At 36.6% G+C, this 25,277-nt stretch overlaps 1 protein-coding gene across 1 annotated transcript in view; it reads left to right on the top strand.

The window, feature by feature from the left end:
- Positions 1-25,277, top strand: part of LOC119522458 (ankyrin repeat domain-containing protein 26-like) — a gene marked incomplete at its 3' end in the record, with an annotated part of 111,934 nt that overhangs the window by 43,198 nt on the left and 43,459 nt on the right. The window contains exons 15-19 of the mRNA XM_037820916.1: positions 7,916-8,009; positions 9,752-9,850; positions 10,475-10,503; positions 10,587-10,668; positions 13,257-13,330. Of these exons, the coding sequence (XP_037676844.1) occupies positions 7,916-8,009; positions 9,752-9,850; positions 10,475-10,503; positions 10,587-10,668; positions 13,257-13,330 (378 nt within the window). The remainder of the gene's footprint in view (positions 1-7,915; positions 8,010-9,751; positions 9,851-10,474; positions 10,504-10,586; positions 10,669-13,256; positions 13,331-25,277) is intronic.

The raw sequence follows: 25,277 nt of genomic DNA, 5'->3' as shown, positions 1-25,277 counted from the left end.
CAATAACTGAAATGAAAAATTCCCTAGAGAGTTTCAACAGCAGATTGGAACTGGCAGAAGAAAGAATCAGTGAACCTAAAGAAAAGATAGTTGAAATGATTCAGGCTGAGGAGCAGAAAGAAAAAAAGAATTTTAAAATGTTAACAGAGCCTAAGAGACCTGTGGGACACCATCAAGCATACCAGTATACACATTATGGGAGTCTCAGAAGGAGAAGAAAAAGAAATAGGGCAGAAGGACTACTCAAGAAATAATGGTAGAAAACTTCCCAAATTTAACAAAAAGATGTGAATGTAGATGTTCATAATGCCCAGTGAACCCAAAACAGGATAAAGTCAAAGAGAATCATGTCCAGACACATGGTAGTCAACATGCTGAATGCCAAGGACAAGGAGAAAGTTGTGAAAGCTAAGAGAAAGGCAGCATGTTATGTACAAGAGAGCTCCAATAAGATTAACTGCTGAATTCTCATCAGAATCCATGGAGACAAGAAGGCAGTGGGGTGAAATATTAAATGTGCTAATAGAAAACAGTTGCCAACCAAGAAATTTATATCTGGTGGGATTGTCTTTCAAAAGGACAAATGATCTCAGTGGTATGAAATAATTAGAATAATCATATTCATAGAGTCAGAAACTAGAATGCAGGTTACCAAGTACTGGGATAAAGGTAAGGAATAGGGAGTTAATGATTAATTGGCACTGAGTTTCTGTTTAGGTTTTGGTACTAGGTGGTGGTGATGGTAGCACAGCAGTGTTAATGTAATTAACACCACTCAGTTACATTTGACTATGGTTAAAAGGGGAAATTTTATATACCACAAATGTTACTAGAATAAAAATTAAAAGAAAAAAACCATAGGATTCTACAATGCCAACAGTGAACCCTAATGTGAACGATGGACTATAGTTCATCGTGTAATTATAATAATATTGTTTCATCAGTTATAACAATGGTACCACACTAATACACAGTGTTAATGATAGGGAACACTGTATGTGTGAGGGGGAGTATATGGGAACTCTCTATTTTCTATAGATTTTTTTGTAAACCTACAAATTCTCTAATAAAAATAATAATTTAAAAAACCTAGAGAATGATTCCAGGTCAACATATGGCTAAATGTATGATTCCATATGTAAAAGTCCTAATGAGGTTCACAAAGAAACAGTTTTGCACTATAGTGTTTTTTTTAAATTTAATTTTATAGAGATTGTTCACATACCATACAATTATCCAAAGATCTAAAGTCTACAATCAGTTGCCCAGGTACCATCATACAGCTGTGCATCCATCACCACAATTAATTTTTTTCAATTTTTAGAACATTTTTATTACTCCAGAAAAGAAATTAAGACAAAAAAAGAAAACTCAAATCCTCCCATACCCCCAATCACCCCCCCCCATTTATTGACTTATAGTATTGGCATAGTACATTTGTTACTGTTGATGAAACAATGTTAAAATACTACTAACTGTAGTACATAGTTTGCAATAGGTATATTTTTTCCCTATGTATCCCTCTATTATTAACTTCTGGTTATGATGTCATACATTTATTCTAGTTCATGAAAGAGATTTCTAATATTTGTACAGTTAATCACAGACATTGTCCACTACAAGATTCACTGTTTTATACATTCCCATCTTCTAACCTCCAACTTTCCTTCTGGTGACATATGTGACTCTAAGCTTCCCCTTTCCACCGCCTTCACACATCCTTCAGCACTGTTAGTTATTCTCACAATAATGTGCTACTGTCACTTCTGTCCATTTCCAAATACTTAAGTTCAAAGTAGTTAACCATTCTGCTCATAATAAGCAACCGCTCCCCATTCTTTAGCCTCATTGAATATCCTGGTAACTTATATTCCATGTCTATGAATTTACATATTATAATTAGTTCATGTCAATGAGATCATGCAATATTTGTCCTTATGTGTCTGACTTGTTTCACTCAATATAGTGCCCCCCAGGTTTCTTCATCAACCTGTTGTTTTTTCTTTTTTAAGACAGTTTTGTTTACCCACCATACATTCCATCCTAAGTAAACAATCGATGGTTCCCTGTATAGTCACATATTTTTGTGTTCACCACCATCACCACTATCTATGTAAGGACATCTCCATTTCTTCCACAAAGAAGGAGGAAGAGTCAAAGAAGATAGAGAGACAAAAGAAAAAGAAAGAAAAAAACATGACAACTAAAAAGCGACAAAAGGAAAGATAGAATTAAACTAAATTAGAATAAAAGAGTCAGGCAACGTCACTAGTGTCAAGAGTCCTGTACCCCTCCCTTATGTCCCCCTCTTATAGGCATTTAGCTTTGCTGTATTGCCTTTGTTACATTAAATTAAGCATAATACAATGTTTCTGTTAACTAGAGTCTCTAGTTTGCATTGATTGTATTTTTCCCCAATACCACCCTATTTTTTACATCTTGCAAGGTTGACATTCATTTGTTCTCCCCCATGTAAAAACATGTTTGTACATTTTATCATAATTGTTGAGCACTCTAGGTTTCACTGGTTATACAGTCCCAGTCTTTATCTTTCCTTTTTCCTCTTTCGTTCTGGTGTCCCACATGCTCCTAAGCTTCCTTTTACAACCATACTCAGAGTCATCTTTGTTCGGTGTACTTACATTGCTACCATTGCCCAAAATTGTGTTCCAAACCTCACACTCCTGTCTTTTACTATTTGTAGTGCTCCCTTTGGTATTTCCTGTAGAGCAAGTATCTTGTAAACAAACTCTCATTGTCTGTTTGTCTGAGAATATTTTAAACTCTCCCTCATATTTCAAGGACAGTTTTGCCAGATATAGGATTCTTGTTTGGCAGTTTTTCTCTTTCAGTATCTTAAATATATCACGCCACTTCCTTCTTACCTCCATGGTTTCTACTGAGAAATCCACACAGTCTTATCAAGCTTCCTTTGTATGTGATGGATCACTTTTCTCTTGCTGCTTTCTGTATTCTCTCTTTGTGTTTGACATTTGATAATCTGATTATTAAGTGTCTTGGCGTATATTTATTCAGATCTATACTGTTTGGGGTATGCTGCACTTCTTGGATCTGTAATTTTATGTCTTTCATAAGAGATGGGAAATTTTCATTGATTATTTCCTCTATTATTGCTTCTGCCCCTTTTCCCTTCTCTTCTCCTTCTGGGACACCCATGACATGTACATTCATGTACTTCATGTTGTCATTCAATTCCCTGAGACATTGCTCATATTTTTCCATTCTTTTCCCTATCTGTGCCTTAATGTGTAGCATTTCAGGTGTCTTGTTCTCCAGTTCCTGAGTGTTTTCTTCTGCCTCTTAAGATCTGCTGTTGTATTTCTCCATTGTGATTTTCATCTCTTGTGTTGTGTCTTTCATTTCCATAGATTCTGCCAGTTGTTTTTTCAAACTTTCAATTTCTACCTTATGTTCACCCAGTGTTTTCTTTATAGCCTTCATCTCTTTTGCCGTATCTTCCCTGAACTCATTGATTTGGTTTTTTATTTGATTTAGCGTATTTCTTTGAAAGTCTTTAATAGATTGTTTCATTAAAGTGAAACAATGTTTCAACTGTATCTTGATTGAGGTGTAAGTTTGTTCCTTTGACTGGGCCGTTATCTTTGTTTTTCCTAGTGTAGATTGTAGTTTTCTGTTGTCTAGGCATCTGTTTTCCTTGGTTACCCCAATCATATTTTCCCAGACCAGAACGGGTTCAGAGCTCAGAGTGGGGTTATATTCAGTTTCAAGTCTCCTGCGGGTGTGTCTTAGAGATTGACAGCCTTTCCTGCAAGGCCTCTAGCCACTGTGCTTTTCCTAACCTGCCCAGTAGGTGGCACCTGTCAGCCTGTTGCTTCCAACTGGTGTAAGGAGGTGCGGCCCCTTAGTTTCTGTTTTGGCTGTTTTCCCCCAGGTTCTGGTGTCTGGTTCTGAAGGGAAGGCAAGTAGTAGAGCTGGGCCTCACCTCCTTCCTTTTATGGAGGATACACCCCCTAGGGAGTTATCATCTGCATTTAAATAGCTCCTTTGTCTCCTTTACTCTGCTATTTCCACCCCTGTCTGGGTCAGAGCACTGCGAACTGAAAATGGCTGAGGCATTCTCCACTGAGCCGCTCAGGTTGAGAGAGAGAAAAATGGATGGAAAACCCCCTTTCAGAGCCAGTCCACAAAGGAGAGGCTAGGCCTCCCTGTATTTGTGCCTAAGAGTCTCCTCCTGAATACCTCTTTGTTGCTCAGATGTGGCCCTCTCTCTCTGGCTAAGCCAACTTGAAAGGTGAAATCACTGCCCTCCCCCCTACGTGGGATCAGACACCCAGGGAAGTGAATCTCCCTGGCAACGTGGAATATGACTCCCAGGGAGGAATGTAGACCTGGCACCGTGGGACGGAGAACATCTTCTTGACCAAAAGGGGGATGTGAAAGGAAATGAAATAAGCTTCAGTGGCAGAGAGATTCCAAAAGGAGCCGAGAGGTCACTCTGGTGGGCACTCTTATACACACTTTAGACAACCCTTTTTAGGTTCTAAAGAATTGGGGTAGCTGGTGGTGGATACCTGAAACTATCAAACTACAACCCAGAACCCATGAATCTCGAAGACAGTTGTATAAAAATGTAGCTTATGAGGGGTGACAATGGGATTGGGAAAGCCATAAGGACCAAACACCACTTTGTCTAGTTTATGGATGGATGTGTAGAAAAGTAGGGGAAGGAAACAAACAGACAAAGGTACCCAGTGTTCTTTTTTACTTCAATTGCTCTTTTTCACTCCAATTATTATTTTTGTTATTTTTGTGTGTGTGCTAATGAAGGTGTCAGGGATTGATTTAGGTGATGAATGTACAACTATGTAATGGTACTGTAAACAATCGAAAGTACAATTTGTTTTGTATGACTGCGTGGTATGTGAATATATCTCAATAAAATGATGATTAAAAAAAAAAAAAAAAAAGAAAATGGCTGAGGCATTCTCCACTGAGCCGCTCAGGTTGAGAGAGAGAAAAATGGATGGAAAACCCCCTTTCAGAGCCAGTCCACAACCCCCCAGTTTTATCCATCAGCCAAAGATAACACCTGGTTTTCTGGGCTCCCCCTCCCGGGACAGAGAAGTCTTCTGGCTCTTTAAGGTCAGTCATCACTAAAAGCCTCTGTCTGCATGTTAGTGGTTTGTAGCTTGTATTCAGCAGTTCATGTTTGTTAATTAAAACCCCAGTTGGAGCTGGGCTGAGCTATATTCGCTTGCTCAGACAGTACTGGTTTCTACCACAGTGAGGTTTTGCCACTCAGCCTGCCATGGGGGTAGGGGGCTCCTAGCACAGTTCCACAGTATTTAGTTATAGATTTTATGCTGCGATCTCAGGCATTCCTCCCAATCCAGGTTGGTGTATGATGTGTAGACAATCACGGTTGTCCCCCAGCAGTTATTCCAAATTATGTACTAGTTGTTCCTGGTTGTTTATTAGTTGTTCTAGAGGACTAACTAAATTCCACTCCTCTCTATGCTGCCATCTTGCCCCGTCTCCCATTGTACTGGTTTTTCACAACTTGCAACTTGAAAAAAGTTGATGCCTGGGGCTTGAAAGTATTATTATATTTGGATGGTCAAGTATGTTTGCAAGATATATTTCAGGAGAAGGATAAGCATGGGGAATGGTAAAAATATGTGGGTTACAATAAAGACAGTTTTGTTTAGTGGTGTTTTAATAAGTAAAAACTATTTTGGATAGTTAAAATAGAATGCATTTATGGCAGCCATGCTTGTAGTAATGTAATAATAAAGTAATAGCAAGCTGTACTAAGGTGACTGTTGTGGAAGGAGGTAGGAAGGGCCTGATCTCTTACATGCAGGCAATTGCTGCATCGAGGTACAAGCACTGTATTTGAAGTCCAGAGTCATGTTAGTTTACCTGGTTTTGTCACTTACTAACTCTGGGATCTTGGAAAAAATTCCTTAACCCATTTGAATGTCAGTTACCTCATTCATAAAAATGGTACTCATATGTACCTTTCAGATATGTGTAATTTGGTAACAATTGTGAAAACTATAATGGATGCTATACAAATGTAAGATAAAATGATCACCATGCTATTTAGTGACTTACTAAATATTGGTTGACACTTCTTCAAACCTGAAGTAAAATAAAATGGCAGAAGTGTCAATCACAGAAGGGGGAAGTTAGAATAGATGTGTGGATTTATAATTTTGGGTTTGTTAGGTTTCAGTAGACTACTACTGGAGATATCCTGTAGTTATATAGTGATTTGGCACCTGAGGCCTTCTTGATGAGATTTTAGACATTTTGGTCTTGAATACATTTCTGTTGTTGAAGTCCAACTATGTGCCGGGCAGTTAGACACCGAATATAAAATGAGGGCTTATGTTGTAGTGTTAAAAGCAGAAAAACAAGTCACTATAAGTGCTTCATATGAAGGAAACTGAGAATGTTAGCGTAGAGATTATTGGATGAGTTTCTAGTTGGGCTGAGTATGTGTGTGGGGTTAGGTAGTTAGAGAAGATCTGTCTGAGCATGACTTTTAAGCTGCCAACTGAAGGATGAGAAGGAGCCAGTTGTTTGAAAGTTGGAGAAGAACATTCTGGACAGAGACAACAGTGGACCACAACTGTCTTGTGTATCTTATTCACCATTTTAATCTAACATCTTGGAGTGAGCAGCAAGTAAGAAGTGGGATAGCTGTTATCATAATCATTCTTTTTCTTATTATATATAGAAAAGAAAATGTTCATAATAAGTGGTTGGCATATTTTAGGTGCTTAAAAATGTTCTTATTCTTCTCTTGTTATTAAAGCTTACTATACTTTTTTGAAATAATTCTTAATGTGCAAAGAGTTGCATGGTATATCTCATTTTTGTTTCCTATTACTTAAACAAAGCCTAAAGAAAAGTTTTTCTTACTACTTTGTCATTTTATTCAATAATTTTCCCTATAATAAAAATCAAAAAAATTTTTCCATGAAGCATTAGCTCTCATTTGTCATAGAAAATAATTAGGTTCCTCCGCGTCCTTGTTTACCTACATGAAACAACTTCTAAGATGTTCGGTTTATACTCAGTGTGACGTACTCCAAAGTTCCTTATGCCAAGCATCTTATTTTACTGCTGCATTATAACAAATGTACTTATTAAAGAAGTTGTTTAATTACATTATTTTTTTTTAATCTTCATTTTATTGAGATATATTCATATACCACGCAGTCATACAAAACAAATCGTACTTTCGATTGTTCACAGTACCATTACATAGTTGTACATTCATCACCCAAATCAATCCCTGACACCTTCATTAGCACACACACAAGAATAACGAGAATAATACTTAGAGTGAAAAAGAGCAATTGAAGTAAAAAAGAACACTGGGTACCTTTGTCTGTTTGTTTCCTTCCCCTATTTTTCTACTCATCCATCCATAAACTAGACAAAGTGGAGTGTGGTCCTTATGGCTTTCCCAATCCCCTTGTCACCCCTCATAAGCTACATTTTTATACAACTGTCTTCGAGATTCATGGGTTCTGGGTTGTAGTTTGATAGTTTCAGGTATCCACCACCAGCTACCCCAATTCTTTTAAATACATTATTTTTAAAATGTCTTCTTATTTTTGGTGGGAAATGCAAATTAGAGTTAGGTGTTTTGAAGTTAGTTTCTTGTTGGAATATAAATCAGTGTTTTGTATATGAATATGTTTGCTCTGGTCTTCCTTGCTCAGTTTACAGAATCAACGGCCAAGTGACGATAAGAGTTAGATATGGACTAGAGACTATATATGAGGTTCTCCATTTAAATGCTTTCATTTTTAATATATGCTCTTATATTTAAGTTTAATTGCTTTTAAACTAGGAAATTCAGTCATTTTCTTAGAAAGTGATTAGGAAATCTTTGTGCATTTCATTATTTTAACAGAGCATCTCTGAGAGTCTTCCACAGAAGTGTGTTGCTCATTTATCTGAAGTCACAGATCAGAAAGGAAAAAATATATTAAATGGACAAATAGAAGGTAAAACTGCATTTTATAAAAATTCATTTGACAGAATGATACACGAGCACTGGTGTTTTCTAATTGAAGTCACTTATTAAATACATAGTGTGGAAAAAGAGAAGTAAAATGGAGATAAGTTGTATGTGATTAGAGAAGATGCCAGCAACAGATTAAAAATTATGAGTGTTACCAAAGGAGTGAAATTAAGGACAGTCAGGAAATAAGGAAGAGGAATGGCATAAAGAGAAGAATGAATAAGAAAGGCAGAGAGTATAGGGAGTACAAAGAATCAGGTGTGCATAGTGGAATGTGGTCAAATAAAATGAATCTTTAGAAAAAGGAACAGACTGTTAGAAATGCAGGAAGAATATGAAGTGAGATTCCTACACCAAGCTTGTCTGAGAAGTAGAGCGCTAATTTCCCACTGACTCTCTTCCCCATTGTTTGGAAGGCATTAATGAAGGAGGCTCCTGATCATACTGAGCTATGTTTTATCTACCTGGGAGGAATTTAAGCAATATGGTCAGCTCTAATTGTATATAATATTATGTCATGTAAAGTGTTGCTACTTCATAGGATGGATCACATAGACCAAAATAAGAGAATTGAAAGAAGAGAGCAGGTTCAGTTTTGGAGATATCAGGGACCCTAAAGCCTGATAAAAAGTCCATTAGAAACTTTATGACTTTTAATCCAGTCTCAGTTTTGGGGAAGTGTCAGGGAGGAATTTAATTTCTGAAAGTATAAGTGAAAATAAAGAAATATGGAAGCAGACTCAGAATAGACCTGAGTGGCTCAGATTTTCATGAATCACCTGGAGACCATGTTAAAAATGTCGATTCTGAGTCAGAAGGTCTGAGAGTCTGCCTTTCTAACAAGCTCCCAGGTGATGCCAATACTGCTGGTCTTGAGACTACACTTTGAACAGAAAGGGTGTAGACTTCCCTTTTAAAGAATCTAGAAGACTAGCCATGGTGTGTGTCCTAGTTTAAGACATAAAAGGTTCAAAGGCGTGATTTTGCTTTTGTTTATAGGAGAGGGTAAGGAGTGTGAAAGAAATAAAGAAATAGAAATTATAGATGCAAGTTACCACTGCTAAACAAAGAGAAAAGAAGTGGTGAGGATAATTCATAAAAAGAAGGCAGAAGAGCGGTACTTTAGAGCCCAGATCTAGAGATAACTTTTGAGGAGCAGGAGGGAAATCAGGGGAGGGAGGAAAAGAAGTTAGCTAAGTAATTTTGCAGTTATTGAGGAAACTTGAGAGAACTCACTTGGCTTTAGTGTATTTCCCTATAAACTGAAGATTAGATCATTACTGCTCTGGAGAACACTGGAAGCAGGAGGGAGTGCTGGAATTGGGTAAACCGCAGTTACTCAGTTCTCTTCCCCTTCTCTGTCAGGCATTGAAGATGTGTTGCATGGTGTTAGTTAATCAAATGAGACTAATTTGAATAGAGAAACATGGGCTGTTTTTTTGTAAGGCAGCTAATTCTTTGGTAAGATGGCTGTTTCATAAAAATCCTTTCAAGACTAGTGTGATATACCAAACCAAACTAATTTTGGAAACAAAAAGTATAGAGTTCATTCCCTGAATGAGATTTTTATTTTCCCTGACAATTTACTAAATTCACTAAAAAAATCACTGCACTGATTTTACATATGAAAGGTTATTAATATCTATTTCTGTGGCAATTAAATTTATTTTTCCTTTTTGATAATCATATTTCAATGTTGAAAGTTTATTATGCATTATTTCTTAGATGTGTTTTATATACCTTCTTGCATGAGTGGATCAAGAAACTTTAAGATGGCTAAACTAGAGGATACAAGAAATGTAGGCATACCAGTAGCCCACATGGGTATGGAAAAAAATGAATATTTTTATTAACTATTATTCTACAAGTGTATATCCAAGGTGATTAATTCAGATCACTTTATTTCTGTGATGAGAAATGAATTATGCATGCAACTCAACTGTCATCACGAGTGTTTACTTTCTAAATTACAGGGCCAATTAAAGAACATGAAATATTAAATACTTGTAGCATAATGGTATAAATAACCTTAATGCATTGCAGTCAAGATATGCTGTTGCATTCTGCCATCAGTTTTGACATTTATCTTCTTAGGGTCATGATTTGCTCCTCTGATTAAGGGTCACTTTTCTTCCCATCAGTCGGCATGTTCACACTGACATAAGTATACTTTTCTAGTTAAGTTAGTCAATTGATACATAATCTCACTTTTGAAATCTCAACTGCATGTTTTATTAAACCTTTATTCCTATTTTTTTCTTTGGTATTTATAATAGATTCCTATTTCCGTCATGTTGTCTTAACCAAAAAATCCACATATAAACTAAAGTAATCATTTTCAAAGCTAAGCATGAGGATTTGGCTTGATACTACCTCTGCATGAACCTGTGGCTTGGCTTTTATCATAGTCACATGTCCTTGATTATATATGTTCCTTTTGCCTTTTAGATTCTCCTGAGAAATATCCTCATGTGAAGGTAACAACTTTCATATTTTTATCTTCAGTTATTAACTACAGATTGTGAAATATACTTTATTTATTAATCATCTTGTTTCAAAGCCCATGCAGCCTATCGTTGAAATGAAAGATTCTGCACCTAATAAAGCAGTGAGAATCAAGGATGTACAAACATCCAAATCAGGTAAATTTTACAATACAAATTTAACTCTGGAAAAAAAGTACAAGATATCGGAAATGCCCACCATCTTCTTATGCCAAATTCTTTTTTGCAAATTTGATTGAAAGTTTTGATATAAATAATGCAGATATGTCATTGTTGGTACCCATGTACCAACAAGCATAAGATAAAGAGATTTTTAAAATGTAAGCTTTAATTCAGATGTTTCTGTGTTTAGACATCCTAAAGTTCCCTGTTTGGAATCCCTATACTTAGGGAGCCATAGAGGTTAATAATGGAACACTAAGATTTTTCCAGTGTTTTCCAGTGTTTACCTAGGGTAAAGCTTCACATGTCAATTGTGTTTAATTTTAATTATTTCATTTTATTGTCTTTATACTGATGATCTTAAGCCAATCAGATATTCTGATTAGCGGGCTCTGTGTGTGTGTTGGGGGGAGGGGTCTGGTAAATACAAGCAAACACAGTCACACATTCCATTAACCATTAGACCTATGACATTATCACATGCCCTCTGGATAACTCCACTGCTTACTTACAAGAGAATGAGAATGAAAATGGCAAACAACATCTTAATATTATAAAAATAGTTTTGATCTCTTGGACCCTTTGAACCAGTCTTGGGATTGTAGGGGTTCTCAGATCACAGTTTAGAACCAGTGTTTTAAACCGAGGTGTTCATGGTTATCAAATGATAAAGGGGCCTTTGGTGACAAAGTGGCCTTTAAAGTTTCACTTCTACATTTCTTTTTTCTTTCACTTGTCTTTAGAAATTCAAATCTGACAATTGAGTTTAAAAAAAAGGAAAAATATTTTCATTGTACATTCATTTCCTATATCATGACACTCTGTACTCTGGATTTTGCATGGGCTTAGACTTATCCTGTTTTTACATGGAAACAATTAGGTCATTTAAGGCTATCATGTCTCATATAAATTTTTCATGTATATCCAAGGCTTAGAAAATGAGTTCTGACAATATTGGTGCATTCAGGAAAGACCATTTCATTGTATTAAAGTAGTTTTAAATTTAACGTAGTAAATTCATTAAACATTTTTTAAACTCATGTTTCTAGAACATACACACATGTAAATATTGTCATATATTTTTAAATTTAAAGTGTTTAGACATAAATTTTGTTGTTAATAACAAAGAATTCATATCCCTGAAGAATTGTAATTGTTAATAAACAATGCTCTTGTGGAAAAACAAAATATGTAATAGAGATTGCTGAGTGAATCAAAGTAATCCTAAGCAATAAAAATGTAGGAAAAAATGAGAGACAGTTAACAAAATTTATCTAAGTGAACGGCAGGTATGATACATGTAAAATACAGTCAGCCACAAAAAAGTAGTATGTTTATGTGAGAGAGGAGAACATAGGACTGCTTTTCTGAAGAGAGAATTTGTGCAAGTTAGTCAGACTTGTACTATTAGTTACATTCTAATAAATGAAAATTTTATTTTCAGATTTTTCAGATTGGGATTCTACTAGTTTGACCCTCAATAGTGAGCATTGCAAAACATCTGGGGATTTGAAAGTTGATGATAAATGTCTATTTGTATCACAATCAATCACCAAAAATCAGTCAGCATCCACAGAATTTGGACAGATAACCTTAATAGATAAAGAAAAGTTTAGTATTGGAACTGTATTTCTATTAGAGGATTATTCTCTCCATGACCCGTGTGAATCACAGCTATCAGAAAAGAAAGAGAGCAAAGAAGGTAATAAAGAAGCGTAGAGTCTTCAACCCTAAAGTACCTCTGTATGACTTCTATAATATAGTTCTGACACTGAAAAATCATTTCATGGCAAAATTTCCTTTTGTGTTTACTCCCCTCATGCAACCTATAGCCAAACAGAATACCTTTTAGCAAGGCATTTGCATTCTTCCTTTAACCAAAGCAACATATAATAACAAAGGGGAATTAGGAGAAGGAAAAATTTCATTCAGGTTAATATTTAGAATACACTTGAGAATGCATAAAAGAATTATATTCAGAACTTTGGGAATAGAAGTTAAAATAAAAATAATTATCCAAAATTACTTCAACAAAAGGTTCAATAATGCATATGAAAAGACACTAGATGCCATCAGACTCAAGAAATGCAAACATCATAAAGAGTCATTCACAAATTCATCCCCCCAACAACCAAAAACAAAATTGAAAAAATACAGTAGAAACATATAAAGGGACACTGTCCACTATTCTCTACTTCATGACAGTACTTTTTTTAACAACATGCTAAACTTCAACTACATTATTCATGGCTTCCAAAATTACATTACTTTTACACCTCTAGCAGTGTATACTTATTTCCTGTATATCTGAAATGTTTATATCCTTTTATCTGAAATCCTATACAGTTTATTCCATTTCAAATTTTGTTCATCTTTTAAGATACAGCCTGTTATGTGAAATCTTCCTGGATAATTATGAATATTTCTTAAAGAAGTGAATATTCAGCTAAAGATTAACTTTAATTTATATTTTCAATTGGTTAAATGTTATTTTGTTTATTATAAAAATTATATCTTTAACTTTTCTAAGTAGTTCATTTTAACTAAATATATGGATTTGTCAGCAGAACTAGACTTAAAAATGAAATCAGAGGAAGAACAAGAGAGGCTTGATGGAAGTGAAAACAACCAACCACAGGTATGTGAAAGTTTAAATTTCTGGTATAATTTTGTTTTGGTGCTTTAATAACGAGCGTAGCCCAAGTAAAATTACATTTGGACTAGACTTAAAAATCTATAGATTATAATTTATTATTTTAAAACATTTTAACCACTTATAAAACTTAAAATATTCCTAGAATCTTTAGTAACTTATAGCAAAACTTTATCTTTGGAAGAAAAAGAGAACCACACCTTCCAGAGTGAGGCTTTTGGTGTTAGAGTACAGATAATGACTCTCCAATTTCTTTCCCTTAGTGTCTTCCACATATTTTATTTTAGGGTAGACAATCAGTAAATATTAAAAAATTTTAAGCCACCCCTATTAGTGGACATTAGAATGTATTAGATCTGGACAGAAGGAGATAATCTATCTAGGTACATAATGGTATCATAGTATATAATTTGAATTAAAATTTAGGAATTTGCTTTTCTTCCTGATTGATGTTAATGGCCATGGTTCTTAATCATTTAAAGTTTACCTACTCTCCAGTTACTAATCTGTAAAAAAACATCCTTAATTGCACTATAGGGGCTCTCTATGTCAGGCATGATCAGGTGAAATGTTTTTAAAGTGAGGAAACCTTTGTAATATTAAAAATTATCTCCTAATTCAATTCTCGTAGATTTAATATATAATGAATTAAGCTTAGTCCAAACAAACAGTGACAAAATTGGGTTTGTGTCTTCATTTTTTTCTCATCTTTTAGGCTAAGCCAAGTTATTTGTCACTTCTTAGTTACAATTCAGTTATTTGGGAATAGCTAAACATAGATTAAGAGTTAAACTTTAATTATTTTCTAATTTTTCTTTGTCCATACTTGATTACTTAAGGATGAAGTTATTTTTAAAATATGCACCCCAACAGAAAAGACATTTGAGAATCAAACCAAGCAAAGTAATCTTCCACTTTTCCATCTGCAAAAAATGTCTCAAGAACCAGAAATGAATGAGGAATGTGATAGAAAGGATATATCTGTAGATTCAGGACTTCCTTTTATGCAAAAGTATGAGGAACTGTGGATCAAACAAGGCAAGGTAGAATGGAAAAATAATTTAAAACTCATCACAAATGAGTTAAAGCCGAAGTTTGGTGAAATTTGTGAAAAATTTAAAATTACTGCTTGTCCCGAGGAAGAGCCACTCCATGACAACTCTAAAGGAGCAAACTTAAAGGAACTATCCTCTAATTTGATAAATAATGTATTTGATGATGAGGAAAAAGATGCATTTGGAGTATTTGTCTCTGTTGTATTCCAGGCATTTTCTGAACAAAGAGAACCCAGTCTCAAAAATGTCTTTCCGTCTCATTTATCCTCAGGGTCCCAGGAATATACTTGCCAGTCATCTTCTAAACTTGATTTAAATGATAATAAATTAGACTATGAAAATGATTATAAACCTGACACTGAACATATTTTTCACAAAAATAAGGAGAGTTTTTATAATGATGCAGAAAATAAAATTATAAGGAACCCAGATGTAGTTACAGTTGAAGTGAAAGAAGACCAAGAGTTTGATATGCGAAAGACAAAAAATACAAACCAAAATACCATGAATTGGAAATTAGACATTGGACATATACGTCAGTCTAGTGATCCCCAAAGCCTTCTTGATTTGTGGCTTACCCGCTCCACTGAAATGAAACACGATTCAAACAAAAAAGCAGAACCTTTTTTTTTTTTTTTTTCAGTTTTTTTTTTTTTTTAATTCAGTTTTATTGAAATATATTCACAAACCATACAGTCATCCATAGTATACAATCAGCTGTTCACAGTATGATCATATAGTTATGCGTTCATCACCACAGTCTATTTATGAACATTTTCCTTACATCAGAAAGAATCAGAATAAGAATAAAAAATAAAAGTGAAGAGAATACCCAAACCATCCCCCCATCCCACCCTATTTGTCATTTAGTTTTTACTCCCATTTTTCTACTGATTTTTTTTCAATTTTTTAACTTTGTTTATCAAAAAATTAAAAACAAACAGGCAAACATCAACCAAAAAAACCCCACAACATTTCAAACAAAGCAATGGATTAAGGAAAACAAATAACCTAAAATAACTACTTTGCTTCCAATATGTTCCTACCATACCCCAAGAAAATTAATAAACCATGTCCAAACAGAGGAGTAAGAAAAACAAATAATCTAAAATAGCTACATTGCTTCCAACATGTTCCTACCATACCCCAAGAAAATTAACAACCCCTAAGAAAACAAAGGAATAAGAGAAAAAAAAAACCTAAAATAACTCTATTGCTTCCAACATGATCTTACTATATCCAAGAAAGTTTACAAACCATAATCATTCCTGAGCATTCCCATAACATTGAGATTACCCTCCGTAGTTTATCTGTTCTTATTAGATTATCATTCCCCCTCCCCTAATTGGTATCTCTAGGTCCCCTACATTCTACAGTATGAAACATTGTACATTTTTCACAGAATTCACATTAGTGGTAACATACAATATCTCTCTTTTTGTGCCTGGCTTATTTTGCTCAGCATTATGTCTTTTTTTTTTTTTTTTTAATCTTCATTTTATTGAGATATATTCATATACCACGCAGTCATACAAAACAAATCGTACTTTCGATTGTTCACAGTACCATTACATAGTTGTACATTCATCACCCAAATCAATCCCTGACAGCTTCATTAGCACACACACAAGAATAACAAGATTAATAATTAGACTGAAAAAGGGCAATTGAAATAAAAAAGAACACTGGGTACCTTTGTCTGTTTGTTTCCTTCCCCTATTTTTCTACTCATCCATCCATAAACTAGACAAAGTGGAGTGTGGTCCTTATGGCTTTCCCAATCCCCTTGTCACCCCTCATAAGCTACATTTTTATACAACTGTCTTCGAGATTCATGGGTTCTGGGTTGTAGTTTGATAGTTTCAGGTATCCACCACCAGCTACCCCAATTCTTTAGAACCTAAAAAGGGTTGTCTAAAGTGTGCGTAAGAGTGCCCACCAGAGTGAACTCTCGGCTCCTTTTGGATTCTCTCTGCCACTGAAGCTTATTTCATTTCCTTTCACATCCCCCTTTTGGTCAAGAAGATGTTTTCCGTCCCACGATGCCAGGTCGACATTCCTCCCCGGGAGTCATATTCCACGTTGCCAGGGAGATTCACTCCCCTGGGTGTCTGATCCCACGTAGTGGGGAGGGCAGTGATTTCACCTTTCAAGTTGACTTAGCTAGAGAGACAGGGCCACATCTGAGCAACAAAGAGGCATTCGGGAGGAGGCTCTTAGGCACAACCATAGGGAGGCCTAGCCTCTCCTTTACAGCAACCATCTTCCCAAGGGTAAAACCTGTGGTAGAGGGCTCAACCCATCAAACCACCAGTCCCCTATGTCTGTGGTCATGTTAGCAACCATGGAGGTGGGGTAGGCGAATACCCCTGCATTCTCCACAGACTCCTCAAGGGGGCACTGCATCTTTTTTTTTTTTTTTTTAACTTTCCCTTCTTTTTTAAATCAACTGTATGAAAAAAAAGTTAAAAAGAAAACAAACATACAATAAAAGAACATTTCAAAGAGACCATAACAAGGGAGTAAGAAAAAGACAACTAACCTAAGATAACTGCTTAACTTCCAACATGTTCCTACGTTACCCCAAGAAAGTTACCTAATATAGCAACATTTCTGTGAACTTGCTCCTACTATATCCATCAGAAATTAACAGACCATAGTCATTCCTGGGCATCCCCAGAACGTTAAATAGCTTATCTGTTCTTCTTGGATTATTGTTCCCCCTTCCTTAATTGCTCTGTATTGCTAGTTCCCCTACATTCTACATTATAAGCCATTTGTTTTACATTTTTCAAAGTTCACATTAGTGGTAGCATATAATATTTCTCTTTTTGTGCCTGGCTTATTTCGCTTAGCATTATGTCTTCAAGGTTCATCCATGTTGTCATATGTTTCACGAGATCGTTCCTTCTTACTGCCGCGTAGTATTCCATCGTGTGTATATACCACATTTTATTTATCCACTCATCTGTTGAAGGACATTTGGGTTGTTTCCATCTTTTGGCAATTGTGAATAATGCTGCTATGAACATTGGCGTGCAGATATCTGTTCGTGTCACTGCTTTCCGATCTTCTGGGTATATACCGAGAAGTGCAATCGCTGGATCGAATGGTAGCTCTATATCTAGTTTTCTAAGGAACTGCCAGACTGACTTCCAGAGTGGCTGAACCATTATACAGTCCCACCAACAGTGAATAAGAGTTCCAATTTCTTCACATCCCCTCCAGCATTTGTAGTTTCCTGTTTGTTTAATGGCAGCCATTCTAACCGGTGTTAGATGGTATCTCATTGTGGTCTTAATTTGCATCTCTAATACCTAGTGAAGCTGAACATTTTTTCATGTGTTTCTTGGCCATTTGTATTTCCTCTTCAGAGAACTGTCTTTTCATATCTTTTGCCCATTTTATAATTGGGCCGACTGTACTATTGTCATTGAGTTGTAGGATTTCTTTATATATGCAAGATATCAGTCTTTTGTCAGATACATGGTTTCCAAAAATTTTTTCCCATTGAGTTGGCTGCCTCTTTACCTTTTTGAGAAATTCCTTTGAGGTGCAGAAACTTCGAAGCTTGAGGAGTTCCCATTTATCTATTTTCTCTTTTGTTGCTTGTGCTTTGGGTGTAAATTCTAGGAAGTGGCCGCCTAATACAAGGTCTTGAAGATGTTTTCCTACATTATCTTCTAGGAGTTTTATGGTACTTTCTTTTATATTGAGATCTTTGGTCCATTTTGAGTTAATTTTTGTGTAGGGGGTGAGGTAGGGGTCCTCTTTCATTCTTTTGGATATGGATATCCAACTCTCCCAGCCCCATTTGTTGAAAAGACCATTATGACTCAGTTCAGTGACTTTGGGGGCCTTATCAAAGATCAGTCAGCCATAGATCTGAGGGTCTATCTCCGAATTCTCAATTCGATTCCATTGATCTATATGTCTATCTTTGTGCCAGTACCATGCTGTTTTGACAACTGTGGCTTTATAATGAGCTTCAAAGTCAGGGAGTGTAAGTCCTCCCACTTCGTTTTTCTTTTTTAGAGTGTCTTTAGCAATTCGAGGCATCTTCCCTTTCCAAATAAATTTGATAACTAGCTTTTCCAAGTCTGCAAAGTAGGTTGTTGGAATTTTGATTGGGATTGCATTGAATCTGTAGATGAGTTTGGGTAGAATTGACATCTTAATGATATTTAGCCTTCCTATCCATGAACATGGAATATTTTTCCATCTTTTAAGGTCCCCTTCTATTTCTTTTAGTAGAGTTATGTAGTTTTCTTTGTATAGGTCTTTTACATCTTTGGTTAAGTTGATTCCTAGGTACTTGATTTTTTTAGTTGCTATTGAAAATGGTATCTTTTTCTTGAGTGTCTCTTCAGTTTGTTCATTTCTAGCATATAGAAACATTACTGACTTATGTGCATTAACCTTGTATCCCGCTACTTTGCTAAATTTGTTTATTAGCTCTAGTAGCTGTATCGTCGATTTCTCAGGGTTTTCTAGATATAAGATCATATCATCTGCAAACAATGACAGTTTTACTTCTTCTTTTCCAATTTGGATGCCTTTTATTTCTTTGTCTTGCCGGATTGCCCTGGCTAGCACTTCCAGCACAATGTTGAATAACAGTGGTGACAGCGGGCATCCTTGTCTTGTTCCTGATCTTAGAGGGAAGGCTTTCAGTCTGTCTCCATTGAGTACTATGCTGGCTGTGGGTTTTTCATATATGCTCTTTATCATGTTGAGGAAGTTTCCTTCAATTCCTACCTTTTGAAGTGTTTTTATCAAAAAGGGATGTTGGATTTTGTCAAATGCTTTTTCAGCATCTATTGAGATGATCAATTGATTTTTCCCTTTTGACTAGTTAATGTGTTGTAATACATTGATTGATTTTCTTATGTTGAACCATCCTTGCATGCCTGGAATTAACCCCACTTGGTCATGGTGTATGATTTTTTTAATGTGTCTTTGGATTCGATTTGCAAGTATTTTGTTGAAGATTTTTGCATCTATATTCATTAGGGAGATTGGCCGGTAGTTTTCCTTTTTTGTAACATCTTTGCCTGGTTTTGGTATTAAATTGATGTTCGCCTCATAAAATTAGTTAGGTAGTGTTCCATTTTCTTCAATGTTTTGAAAGAGTTTGAGTAAGATTGGTGTCAGTTCTTTCTGGAAAGTTTGGTAGAATTCCCCTGTGAAGCCATCTGGCCCTGGGCATTTATTTGTGGGAAGATTTTTGATGACTGATTGGATCTCTTTGCTTGTGATGGGTTGGTTGAGGTCTTCTATTTCTTCTCTGGTCAGTCTAGGTTGTTCATATGTTTCCAGGAAATTGTCCATTTCCTCTACATTATCCAGTTTGTTGCCATACAGTTGTTCATAGTATCCTCTTATAATTTTTTTAATTTCTTCAGGATCTGCAGTTATGTCACCTTTTTCATTCATTATTTTGTTTATATGGGTCTTCTCTCTTTTGATTTTGTCAGTCTAGCTAGGGGCTTGTCAATCTTGTTGATCTTCTCAAAGAACCAACTTTTGGTGATATTTATCCTCTCTATTGTTTTTTTGTTCTCTATGTCATTTATTTCTGCTTTAATCCTTGTTATTTCTTTTCTTGTACTTGGTTTAGGATTGGTTTGCTGTTCATTTTCTAGCTTCTTCAGTTGATCCATTAGTTCTTTGATTTTGGCTCTTTCTTCCTTTTTAATATATGCGTTTAGTGCTATAAATTTCCCCCTTAGCACTGCTTTTGCTGCATCCCATAGGTTTTGGTATGTTGTGTTCTCATTTTCATTCGTCTCTATATATTTAGCAATTTCTCTTGCTATATCTTCTTTAACCCACTGATTGTTTAGGAGTGTGTTGTTTAACCTCCAGGTATTTGTGAATTTTCTAAGTCTCTGATAGTTATTGACTTCTAATTGTATTCCATTGTGGTCAGAGAATGTGCCTTGAATAATTTCAATCTTTTTAAATTTATTGAGGCTTGTTTTATGTCCCAGCATATGATCTATTCTGGAGAAAGTTCCATGAGCACTAGAAAAGTATGTGTGTCCTGGTGATTTGGGATGTAATGTCCTGTATATGTCTGTTAAATCTAATTCATTTCTCAGATTGTTTAGGTTTTCAATTTCCTTATTGGTCTTCTGTCTGGTTGATCTATCTATAGGAGAGAGTGATGTGTTGAAGTCTCCCACAATTATTGTGGAAACATCAATTGCTTCCTTTAGTTTTGCCAGTGTTTCTCTCATGTATTTTGTGGCACCTTGGTTGGGTACATAGACATTTACGATTGTTATTTCTTCTTGCTGAATTGCCCCTTTTATTAGTACGTAGTGGCCTTCTTTGTCTCTCAAAACATCCCTGCATTTGAAGTCTATTTTATCTGAGATTAATATTGCTACACCTGCTTTCTTTTGGCTGTAGCTTGCATGAAATATTTTTTTCCATCCTTTCACTTTCAGTTTCTTTGTGTCCCTGTGTCTAAGATGAGTCTCTTGTATGCAACATATTGATGGTTCATTTTTTTTGATCCATTCTGCGATTCTATATCTTTTAATTGGGGAGTTTAATCCATTTACATTCAACGTTATAACCGTGAAGGCATTTCTTGAATCAGCCATCTTATCCTTTGGTTTATGTTTGTCATATTTTTCCCCTCTGTCTATTAACATCCTTTATTGTACCCATATCGAATCTCTTTAGTATTGAACCTTTCTCCAAGTCTCTCTGTCCTTTCTTTGTTTCTCTGTCTGTAGGGCTCCCTTGAGTATCTCCAGTAGGGCAGGTCTCTTGTTCGCAAATTCTCTCAGCATTTGTTTGTCTGTGAAAAATTTAAGCTCTCCCTCAAATTTGAAGGAGAGCTTTGCTGGATAAAGTATTCTTGGCTGGAAATTTTTCTCACTCAGAATTTTAAATATATCGTGCCACTGCCTTCTCACCTCCATGGTGGCTGCTGAGTAGTCACTACTTAGTCTTATGCTGTTTCCTTTGTATGTGGTGAATTGCTTTTCTCTTGCTGCTTTCAAAACTTGCTCCTTCTCTTCTGTGTTTGATAGTGTGATCAGTATATGTCTCGGAGTGGGTTTATTTGGATTTATTCTATTTGGAGTTCGCTGAGCATTTATGATTTGTGTATTTATGTTGTTTAGAAGATTTGGGAAGTTTTCCCCAACAATTTCTTTGAATACTCTTCCTAGACCTTTACCCTTTTCTTCCCCTTCTGGGACACCAATGAGTCTTATATTTGGACGTTTCATATTATCTATCATATCCCTGAGGTCCATTTCGATTTTTTCAATTTTTTTCCCCATTCTTTCTTTTATGCTTTCATTTTCCATTCTGTCATCTTCGAGGTCACTGATTCGTTGTTCAACTTCCTCTAGTCTTGTACTATGAGTGTCCAGAATCTTTTTAATTTGGTCAACAGTTTCTTTAATTTCCATAAGATCATCCATTTTTTTATTTAGTCTTGCAATGTCTTCTTTATGCTCTTCTAGGGTCTTCTTGATTTCCTTTATCTCCCGTACTATGGTCTCATTGTTCATCTTTAGTTCTTTGAGTAGCTGCTCTAGGTGCTGTGTCTCTTCTGGTATTTTGATTTGGGTGCTTGGGCTTGGGTTATCCATATCGTCTGGTTTTTTCATATGCTTTATAATTTTCTGTTGTTTTTGGCCTCGTGGCATTTGCTGAACTTGATAGGGTTCTTTTAGGATTTGTAGACCAATTGAAGTCCTTATCTCTATTTTATCAGATCTACAGCTTCGTGGAGTACACTTTCTCTAACTAACCAGCAGGTGGCGTCCACGAGCCACCTGTTCTCCACAAGCCAGTTCTCCCCTGCTTAGCCTTTGTGGTGAGTGGGGGAGTGAGTCTTGTGGGGTCCAATTGGTGTACCAAGCTTGCGTGTGTAGTTGGTGTTGCCTGCCCTGTATATGGGGCGTGTTTCTGGGCAGTCAGGGAGGGGGGGGGTGGCTCTAACAATCAAATCTCCCTGCTGATCCTAGAGTTTTAAAGTTGCTGCAATTGTCTAATCCTTCAGTTCAGTCCCGGCACAGTTTGTCTCTGCCGCTGACCCACAAGTCCTTGGTATTGGCGTATGGCTCCTGAGACTTGCAAGTGGGCCCCTCTTCCAGGCCGTGCACCCCGGGTCTTCTGTTGAGGGATGACTGTGCTATGTCACAGGTGAGTGTCGTTCCCCCAAGGCAGTTCTGGGCTGTTGGGCTGTGTAGGGAGGCTCCCAGTCTGCTGAAATGATGGCTGAATGGGGCTTTGTTAATTCACACTGCTCTACCTTCCCAACTCTGGGACAATCAGCTGAGGTTACAGGGAAGGCTAATGTCCACGCCCAGTTTTGTGGAGTGTGCCTGTTATTTGAAGCACTTCTGTCACACTGGGTTGTCTGGGGCAGTTCTGGGCTATGGGGCTGGCAATGGGCAGGAGTGTTTCCTGTCCACCAGGATGATGGCTGTGAGCGGACACCCCCCTTTTCTTGGGAAGTTGTGGTGTTTAGTGAATTTTCTCAGCCACTGGATTATTGCGTTTTGTCTCAGAGCTCTCCTAGTTCTGCTCTTGACTTGACCTGCCCAAATAGCAAGTCTTTGAAGCTTTCTGTATTGGGCTTCTTAGAGTAATTGTTTTAGAAAAAGAAAAAAGGATTAAAAAAAAAAAAAAAAAAAAAAAAAACGGGCCCTCCTCAGAGATCTAATGGGTTATTGAAATGCTAAGAGACAAAGCAACCAGGGCCATTAAGGAAAGGTCCACAGGGCAGAGAGATCAGCTTTTCTTCGGGATTTGCATATGCGCCTCAGGGCCCTTCCCCTTTCTATGTTCACCAGAACTCCAAAAATCCTCCGCTTTTATTTTGGAGTTTTTCGTGTTGTTTTTTTTCTATGCCTGTCTCCTCTCTGCTGGGCTGGCTGCTCTCAGATTCTCTGGTGTCTGGTCTCAGCCTATCTATGGTTGGAGTCTGGATCAGTAGAATGAGTTTCCGATAAGAGCAGCCACTGCAGTTCTCCCTTCTCCTTCCCGGAGCTGACAGCCCCTCCTCCCCCGGGACTGAGCCTGGCAGGGAGGGGCGCGGGTCCCCTGGCCACAAAAACTTACAGATTTCGCTGATCTCAGCAGTTCCACGTTTTCATGAGTGTTGTATGAAGTATGCCCAAAGTCAGATTGCTCTGTGGTGTCCAGTCCACGCAGTTCCTGGCTTTCTACCTACTTTCCTGGAGGAGTAACTAAAACATACAGCTCACCAGTCTGCCATCTTGCCCTGCCTCCAAAAGCAGAACCTTTTTGCTGTCACAGACACTTATGAGAAAACAAAACCAATGCAAGATTTGTTCCAGAAGCCATTACATGATAATTGCAATGCTAATAACTATAAAACCATGGAATCTTTATTAGAAAATGCGTTCTTCTCCACCGTATAGTGACAGCACGTCAAAAGTATATCTAAATGAAGAATTACAGCAAGATATGCAAAGGTTTAAGAATGAGATAGGCATTTTGCAAGTAGAGTTCCAGGCTTTGGAAAAGGAGAAAGTTCAACTTCAAAAAGAGGTAGAGGTTCACTTGCTGCTACTCTTTGTTGTTTCTCCTTATCAATTATTTGATCCATTTTGATTTTCTACTTATGAAAAGCTCATGTATAAATTGGGGTTATCCAAATATGTAATTGTTTAGAAACATGATTTCTGCAGTCTAGATAGGAGTTCAGGGAAAGATTCTCATAATTTGTGTCCTTAGTCAGCCTAAGTCTTCCAAGTGGCACATAAGCTGGAAAACTAATTTAGCCAGATACTATGTGACTTTCTGAACAAGGATAAGCATTGAAGAAAAAAGAAAGTAATAAGCTCTTAAGTTTTTTTTTTTTGTTGTTGGCTTAAAGATGCATTTCCTTAGACAATAAAATAGGAAGCAATGACAGAGATGGGATACAAATATATATCTAACCTTGAGAGTTGTAACAAATATTCCAGCTAAACTAGTCTATTTATTGTGCTTGTTTGTGCCACTTTATGTGCTTTACTCCATCTCTTGGACTTTATAATTCCAGCGTGAACACTTTGAGATATTTTTCATAACAAATATATATGCTTCTACATATTTTTAATCACTACTTTCAAATGTTTGCATCAGATCTTTTTTTATCTTCATTTTATTGAGATATATTCACATACCACGCAGTCATACAAAACAAATCGTATATTCGATTGTTCACAGTACCATTACATAGTTGTACATTCATCACCTAAATCAATCCCTGACACCTTCATTAGCACACACACAAAAATAACAAGAATAATAGTTAAAGTGAAAAAGAGCAATTGAAGTAAAAAAGAACACTGGGTACCTTTGTCTGTTTGTTTGTTTGTTTCCTTCCCCTATTTTTCTACTCATCCAACCATAAACTAGACAAAGTGGAGTGTGGTCCTTATGGCTTTCCCAATCCCATTGTCACCCCTCATAAGCTACATTTTTATACAATTGTCTTCGAGATTCATGGGTTCTGGGTTGTAGTTTGATAGTTTCAGGTATCTACCACCAGCTACCCCAATTCTTTAGAACCTAAAAAGGGTTGTCTAAAGTGTGCGTAAGAGTGCCCACCAGAGTGACCTCTCGGCTCCTTTTGGAATCTCTCTACCACTGAGGCTTATTTCATTTCCTTTCACATCCCCCTTTTGGTCAAGAAGATGTTCTCCGTCCCACGATGCCAGGTCTACATTCCTCCCCGGGAGTCATATTTCACGTTGCCAGGGAGATTCACTCCCCTGGGTGTCTGATCCCACGTAGTGGGGAGGGCAGTGATTTCACCTTTCAAGTTGGCTTAGCTAGAGAGAGAGGGCCACATCTGAGCAACAAAGAGGCATTCGGGAGGAGGCTCTTAG

Source organism: Choloepus didactylus, chromosome X (genome assembly GCF_015220235.1).
Source record: "Choloepus didactylus isolate mChoDid1 chromosome X, mChoDid1.pri, whole genome shotgun sequence".
Taxonomy (NCBI): domain Eukaryota; kingdom Metazoa; phylum Chordata; class Mammalia; order Pilosa; family Megalonychidae; genus Choloepus; species Choloepus didactylus.
This window is presented reverse-complemented; position numbering and strand designations above follow the sequence as displayed.